At 37.7% G+C, this 8,492-nt stretch overlaps 1 protein-coding gene across 7 annotated transcripts in view; it reads left to right on the top strand.

Annotated features, from left to right (window-relative positions):
• Positions 1 to 8,492, top strand: part of Stau2 (staufen double-stranded RNA binding protein 2) — a 292,032-nt gene that overhangs the window by 54,023 nt on the left and 229,517 nt on the right. For all 7 annotated transcript variants that reach the window (XM_031366940.1, XM_031366937.1, XM_031366939.1 and 4 more), the window contains 2 exons: positions 4,272 to 4,431; positions 5,544 to 5,679. In XM_031366940.1, coding sequence (XP_031222800.1) covers positions 4,272 to 4,431; positions 5,544 to 5,679 — 296 coding nt within the window. The remainder of the gene's footprint in view (positions 1 to 4,271; positions 4,432 to 5,543; positions 5,680 to 8,492) is intronic.

Raw genomic sequence — 8,492 nt, 5'->3', positions numbered from 1 at the left:
AGTTACTCCCAGTGTTGGGACAGATGTTGGTTCCTGCTCACCTCTGATCCTGGGTGTGTCAGAGCCCTCTTATTTCTATGGATACCACTGATGTGGCTGATTTGTTGGGTAGCTGGGTGTGTAAGGAAAGATAAAGTAGCTAATGAGTGTTTAAACTGGAACTATTGGGAGAATAATGGAAGGAAGGAATGTTTTGGAGCATAAACAGGTAAGGACTGAGTGGAGAAGAGAATGTTTTGTTTGATTCCTCTTGAGTTTGTAGAGATGCTCATGGTGTGTGTATGGGCATTGTTCAGGAGAGTTCTTGGAGACAGAATATCAGGGTCTTTAACCTTATCTATCTTTCTGTCATAATTTTTGTTAAATACCAAAATTTGGGAAAAGGAACAAATCATCGATGAATCTTACTTTTGAATCAGGTTGAAAGTGATAAAGAATATTTTAAGTATAAATTTTAAATTGAGATTCATTTTAAATTTATGTGTATCGGTGTTTTGGTTGTATCAGTAAGAGTGTACTGTATGCAGGCCTGGTGCCCTTGGAGGTCAGAAGAGGATGTCAGATCTTCTGCAATTGGAATTAGAGACAGTTGTAAGCTGCCATGTGGTTGGTGGGTACAAACCTGAGTTCTCTGTAAGAGGCAAGAGTAGGTAGCCATTTAACTGTCTGAAATCTCTCTCCAGCCTCACAAATTTTAAATTGACTTATACTAAAAGAAAGATAATAACTTTAAACAAATATGTACACATTTTGCTTTTATTAATGGGTGTCTGTAGCTCTGGTTTTTCTGGAATGCACTTTGTAGGCCAGGTTGCCTTCAAATTTAAAGAGGTCAATTGCCTCTGCCAGCTGAGTGCTGGAATCAAAGATGTGCACCACCACAGCATTTTTTCCAGCCCTATTTTTAAAAATAGAAGCTACAGAATACCATAAAGAGCAGCATGCCTTCATGTATGCCATATTACAATATTTCTTGCTTCCTCAGAATACACGTCTGCCTTCTTAGAGATTTGAAAGTAAATTCAGTTATAACTTTGTCTACTTGAATACTTAGATGTATCTGTCTTTTAAGATTAAATACCTTTTATTATAACTGCAGTGCTGCCATAATTTATTCTATTTAATATAGTATTTATTAGTCTGCTTGAAGCTACTCTAAGTGAAACCAGAGACTGGGTAATTTATAAAGAAATTTATATGATAGGAATCTAGGAAGTCTCAGATCAGGAAACTAGAGTGAGCACCTTTTCCTTTCTTATTCTGTTAGAGCCCAGTGCATGAGAGAATGCAAAGAGCAGGAGGTAGCTTCCTCTACAGTAGGCCCACTGTGTGGAATGACCATCTGCCAGTGGGGGTGCTTCTGGAATCCACGTTCAGTTGCACTCATATAGAGGCTTACAGACATCTATATCTTCACTTTCAGAGGCTCTGACGCTGTCTTCTGATGTCTGCAGGCATCTGTTTTGTTTTTTTTTTTTGTTTGTTTGTTTGTTTGTTTTCAAGACAGGGTTTCTCTGTATAGCCCTGGCTGTCCTGGAACTCACTCTGTAGACCAGGCTGGCCTCGAACTCAGAAATCCGCCTGCCTCTGCCTCCCAAGTGCTGGGATTAAAGGTGTGTGCCACCACTGCCCAGCATCTGCAGGCATCTGTAAAACACCCATATAAACAAAATATATTTGTAAAAAGATGATTTTCTAAGAGATATATTTTCTAGAGTTCTTATGACCTCATCTTCTCCTAAGGGCTGGCATAAACTTTTGGGGATTCATTTGAGCCTTAGCACAATCCATGGGCAGATTTCTCCAGTGCTTGTGTTTCTTTTAAAATTTCCACCACAAATGTAATTAAGGATCTTATACTGTATCTTATCATATCTCTTGTGTCCTATAATATCTTTAATATATAATAATCTCCTTGCATTCTTTTTTTTTATGACTAATCATTTTGAAGTCTCAGCTGGTTATCTTATTGTATGTCCTATAATTAAGACTTGATACTTTCCCGCATGAATGGATGCAGGTTAAAATTTTTTTGCCAAGCATAGAATATAGTTGTTGATGTGTGCTTTTCATTGAATTTTATCTAGAGACATATGATGTTGGGTGGTATTAATGTTGATCACACTAACTTTAATCAGTCATCAAGATATTTTCTAGAACTGGAGAGATGGCTCAGTGATTAAGAACATTTGCTGTTCTTGCAGAGGATCCAGGTTCAGTTGCACCCATATGGAGACTTTCAGACATCTATATCTTTACTTTCAGAGGCTCTGATGCTGTCTTCTGATGTCTGCAGGCATCTGAAAAAACCCATATAAACAAAGTATATTAAAAAATAATTTTCTAAGAGATCACTTTGCTACAGAGATACATTTAAAAATTAATAGTTTTCAATTATTACTACAAAGTAATAAGTGGTCTGTGTTTATTCTGTGACTTGATATGAAAACTTAAAGATAAAAAGTAATATTGTGTGCTCAGTAGAAGTATATGAATAGAATGTGGGATGTAGAAGGGGAGATCTGTGAGAAATGGGAATGGACATGCTGAACTTTGATGCCACGGTAAAATGGTGACAGTTGAAAAAACGGGTAAGATGATGTGGTTAGCTTTTAAGATTAGATAGTTTCATTTTTTATTTTCTTTTAAACTTTATTTTCTTTTAAACTTTTTAGAATGTGTGTGTGTGTGTGTGTGTGTGTGTGTGTGTGTGCATGTATGCTGTGTAGATGTGTGTCCAACACACAAGTCTATCCAGGCTAACTCCACGAACATTTCTCAAATCTTGCTCATCTTGCTCATCTTCTGGAAGAAACTGACTCATTCCATTTGTCTTTCTTTATTGCTCTCCACTTTACTTTTTCTCTCACTAAATCTGGAGCTCACTTATGGTAGGACTTATGGTAGGACTCTCTGGCCAGCAAGCCCCACCATGTCTATCAGGCATGGGCAACTGCACCTAGCTTTTTATGTGGATACTGTGTTCTGACTCATGTTCTTCTGTTTGCATGGCAGAGCCTTTACAGGGTGAGCCATTGCCCTTACCACCTCACTCTTTGACTTTGACTCTAAGGGAGTGTTTCCCTGTCACTCAGGCTGGACTTGAGTGGCAGCTCCTCATGCCTGTGTTTGCTTTCCGAGTACTGGGCTTACAGGTGTGTGTGGATCTCCTGCACAAAGACAGAGTACTTAATTACTTGTATGTTGCTGTGATAGAAAACCATGATCAAGAAGAGTTTATTTGGGGCTTAAGATTCCAGAGAGAGGGGCTAGAGAGATGGCTCAGTGGTTAAGAACACTGACTGCTCTTCCAGAGGTTCCGAGTTTAATTCCCAGCAACCACATGGTGGCTCGCAACCATCTGTAATGGGATCTGATGTCCTCTTCTGAAGACAGTTATAGTGTACTCATATAAATAAAATAAATCTTTAAAAAAAAAGATTCCAGACAGAGAACAGTCCATGATGGTGGGTTAGAGTTAGCAGGCTGCAGGCAGCTGAAGCAGCAGCTGAGAGCTCACATCTGAAACTACAGATAGAAGGTAAGAGAGCTAATATTTTAGAAACCTCAGAGCTGTCTCCAGTGATGCATTTCTTCTAGTGTGACCACACCTAGTCCTTCTCAAACAGTTCCTCCCAGCGGGGACCACATATTCAGTATGTGTCCGTGGAGGCCATTTTCTTTCAAACCATCACAGGTAGTTTTAGCAGCAGTAAGTTTACGTTATCACATCTAAGTGAAGCATAATGAAAGTGCAGTGTTCTTCCAGAAGGATGAGCAAGACTTGAGAAATGTTCGTGGAGTTAGCCTGGATAGACTTGTGTGCTGGTTAAGGGCACATTTTGAGAGCTGTGTGGTGTTCAAGATACTGAATGTATGAAGGTGTGAGGGCCATGGCTGCTTGACTTCCGTTAGTTTCTCTTATTTGTTGTATCTATAATTTCCCCAAAACTGTTTGAACAACCTTAGCAATGTGATTATATTTTAGAAAAGAGTTTTGCCTTGGTCTACTCCATTTAAAATGTATTTAGAGCTGCTGCTGTGTCTTTGGGTAAGATCAAGACAGTTTGATATAATCTAAGGTTCTTTCATAGGTGGAATATGATTTGTTTTTGTTGCAAATGATTTCTAATATACTTTTGGTATGGTTTTGGTTCTATGGTGTGTGTGTGTGTGTGTGTGTGTGTGTGTATGTATGTGTGTGTATGTGTTTCCTCAGGTTTGGTACCTGAAAAATTTTATGTTTTCTCTGTCTATCTGTTTTTTCCAAGATGTTTTCGGTGCAGCTGAGTCTTGGTGAGCAGACATGGGAATCCGAAGGGAGCAGTATAAAGAAGGCCCAACAGGCTGTTGCTAACAAAGCTTTGACTGAATCAACGCTTCCCAAGCCAGTTCAAAAACCACCCAAAAGTCATGTCAACAATAACCCAGGTATGGCATTGGTTTCCTTCTTTGTGTTGTGAGCTGATGTGTTACTCTTCTTTGTGTGTTGCATTTGTATAGTAGGAGAACACAAAGTTAATAGATATACACACACATACAGTAATTAAGATAACAGCAAAGAAGAGAATTATATTTGTTTTTAAAGTTCACCTTAGTTGAAAAATCTATTTTTTTACACTGTAAAAATCTATTCCTTTGAATGTTGGCTAGAGCACATGTGGATACAAATGCAGGAAATGTGTTTCTTCTAAAGTAAAGGAATCGTTTTTCTCTTTTTAAAAGCGTAATAAGTGTAATAAATTTTAATAATTAAGTTCTTTTTTATTGTAATGCAAAATTATAAAGCACAGTCCTCTTGTCTCAGCCTCCCAAGTGCTGCTGCCATGGTCAGCTGGGCACCACGATGCCATGTCAGCTGGGCACCACGATGCCATGTCAGCTGGGCGCCACGATGCCATGTCAGCTGGGCGCCACGATGCCATGTCAGCTGGGCGCCACGATGCCATGTCAGCTGGGTGCCACGATGCCATGTCAGCTGGGCACCACGACACCTCACTACATGTGTCTCTTGTCAGAAAGTAAGATGGGAGCATCATTTACTCCATAGGCTCTGCTCATCTTTTGCTGCCTGTCTTTAAGGATCTACTGTAATTGAGATCCTGTGCTAATGCACTTACCATTCCCTTCATCCTGTCTCGGCCTTCCACGCGCAGTCTTCCTGTCTTAGGACGGGTGTTTGTGATGAGTACCACGTATTTGTATAGTGCTTCTTAGTACAGATGTGCCTAGTGTTTCTTCATATTTAATGATTAAATATGCATACATTTTCTGGGGTAAGTATTTAGAAAAGTGATATCCAAGCTACTTACCTAAAATGTTACATTTATTTGATATTTAATAATATGATTTATACAGTTGAATTTTTCATGTTAATATACAGTAAATGCTTAAACTTTATTTAAACTTTGTTTATATTAATTAGAGAACTGTGTCAAGGGGCCTTCCACTCCCCCACCTTCAGAGGTCACTAATTGAAGTCTAGCTGGTGTGGTTTGTTGTGAAACTATTTCACCTGTGTACCTTTAATTTTTTTTAAACAGGTAGTATAACTCCAACTGTGGAACTGAATGGGCTTGCTATGAAAAGAGGAGAGCCTGCCATCTACAGGCCGTTAGATCCAAAGCCATTCCCAAATTATAGAGCTAATTACAACTTCCGGGGCATGTACAATCAGAGGTTTGTATGTCTTCTTTGGTTTTGTTCTTATTTACTATTTTATGTGTATTGCAGAAGTTTTTAACATTCTAAGGATATTTGCATTGTGAACAACAATTGACCTTGGGCATCTTAGGGGATTTAGATAAACCAGACTTACCAAGTGTATTGGAAGTTAAAGGAAACCTTCCTTGCTAATAATATATGCAAGCCTCAGGGTTGTTGCAGGTTATGGAAGCACCAGCCATGCAGCATTCTCATTCCCTCAGCATGATAAAGCTGGTGCCTGCCTTTCCTGACTCGATGACTGCATGTCTGTGATTTATAGCATCTTCTTCAGAGACGCTTTACTAAGTCTTTGGTACATATGGCACAGTTGCGATAGTTCAAGTGTAACTTTACAAGAGTGGTAGAAATTTCAAAATAAAAAGGAGATCTCTGTTTTCGTGAGGGGTTCTACTGCTGTGAAGAGTCACCATGACCACAGCTACTCCTATAAAGAAAAGCATTTAACTGGGGCTGGCTTACAGTTCAGAGATTCAACCCATTGTCATCATGGTGGGAAGCATGGCAGCATGCAGGCAGACATGGTGCTGGAGGAGGAGCTGAGACTTCTACATGTTGATCCACAGGCAGCAGGAAAAGAGAGTGATACAGTTCCTCCAGTAACCTACTCCAACAAGGCCACTCCTCCTAATGGTGCCATGTCCCTATACACCTATGGGAGCCATTTTTATTCACACCACCACAATCCTTATTGTAAAAGTTATACAAAACTCATTACAGGGAATGTGGACAATGCTAGAAGGTAAAGAAATAGAAATATCTTGCCATCCTAGAGTTCGCTACTTTAAATATTTTGATTTACTTCAAATTATTTTTTGTGTATAAATGTATTTAACTGAAATTGAGTCGTTCTGTAATACATGTATATATGTACAATAAAATGCACGGATCATCAGTGTATATCTTGATGACCCCATGTATGTATGCATCTGTTCTTGCTTTACTGACTTTTAACTTCTGTGTGTCTTGATGTATTTGCCATCATGACAGGGTTTCCTTAGATTTTCATGCTCACAACTCATCCTTTTCCAGAAGTAACCTCTGATCTCTTGCCACAGATTAGTTCTGTCATATAAATACATGCTGCACATATTCTCTCTGGCTTCTTTTACTGTGACTGATGGTTTTCTTGGTTTGTTTTGAGATTTATTAATACTGCTTATATCTGGGTTTTCTCTTTCTTAATTGTTGAACAGTATGACTATATCTTAATTTGTTTAATCTGTGTGTGCAATATGGTACTTTTTTTCACCCGACATAGTGACCATGTGACATTATTAGTCTTTTAGAGCAGTTTGCTGGCTATAGAGTGCCTCATCTGGGCATGTATATCTGCGTACATTGTTCTGACACCTGAGCTGCTGCCTGCCTCCTCCCGTGGGATTACAGATAAACACCATCTGTAAACAGCACCATAGAAATCTTCTTCTTATGTCTATTTGTAAATATTGCTTATAGTTCTGTTATTTCCTAGACATAGATCCCTATAGGAGGAATATTACAATTAAGAATAATATATTATGCGGCCATCTTACAAGTTTGTTCTAATTTTTCATTAAAAGACAGGTCACAAAGATATTTATTATTTTTTTTTAACTTTTATTGCATTATGAGAAAAGGTACATGATTTCAATTTATCTGAATTTGTTAACATTTAAAAACATTTTAAGTAAATAGAATTAAATCACATTCTTGTTTCCCTTTTGTACCCCAACTCCTCCCAGAGACCCCCCTTCGATGCCTACAATATCTTTTTTGTCATATTCCTTAAAATTTATAAAATATTATAACAATAAAAATAAGTATTATAAAAGTTGTTTGATATAAAACAACAATCAATTTAAGTCTTCCGCATATGCCTGTCTACAGCAATACTGAAAATGCTATGTTTTTCTCAATATAAATTTTAAATAGCTCCAAACATATTAACTGTATATTTCAAAGTAATGCATTACTACTAGTATTTTCTTAAATGATCATAAATATATAAAGTCTTTTTGTTTGTTTGTTTGTTTTATATTTAGTAAAGTTTAAAATCTTGGCTCTTACTGTGGTACAAGCTCAAAATAAGAACAATTTTTAGACATTGGATTTCATTGTAATTAGACTGTACTTCAATGACCCTCACATCACCAAAGGATTTTACCTCCATTGTAGCTAAGCTGAGAGTTGACAGTTCTGCTGCACCAAGAAATGAATTGTAGGCTCGATTTTTGGATACAGAATTCCTGCTTTGGTCAAAGCTATTTGACTTGAGTGAAGGAATTTATTCTCAGCCCACAGAGAACAGGTTACATTCATTTAAGAAATGGTGTAGGTATTAAGAAGGTCTATCCATATAGTCATTCACCAACTGTTTCAATGAACAATGGTTCTGCTTGGAGGGTGGCACAGATATTAAGTGAGGGTAAGAATCTGGTTCATTAGCTGTGACAATTTGGAAAAGCATTCATCTCAGAGAAAGAGTAACTTATAAAGTCCTCTTCTTCAAACTTGATACAAGAGCTACAAATCTGAAGCAAAGCATTCAGTCTCATTCTTTGTTGTTCTCTTTCCTACAAGCCACCTCCCAAGTTAGTTGTCTATGTCTCCCTTGGGTATATAAATACTTTTGAAATATATAAGCTGTTCTGAAAACCATAGTAGAGTATAAAAACATGAAATAAACAATACTACTAATAGAGAGGCTATGTTGTACACAACAAGACACTGTCACAAACAAGCTGAAAGTGTATATAGATTGTACAATATTGGACCTATTTCTCCAA

This window comes from Mastomys coucha, unplaced genomic scaffold (genome assembly GCF_008632895.1).
Source record: "Mastomys coucha isolate ucsf_1 unplaced genomic scaffold, UCSF_Mcou_1 pScaffold14, whole genome shotgun sequence".
In the NCBI taxonomy this organism is placed as follows: Eukaryota; Metazoa; Chordata; class Mammalia; order Rodentia; family Muridae; genus Mastomys; species Mastomys coucha.
Note: the sequence above shows the minus strand (reverse complement) of the source record. Positions and strands in the feature narration are given on the sequence as shown.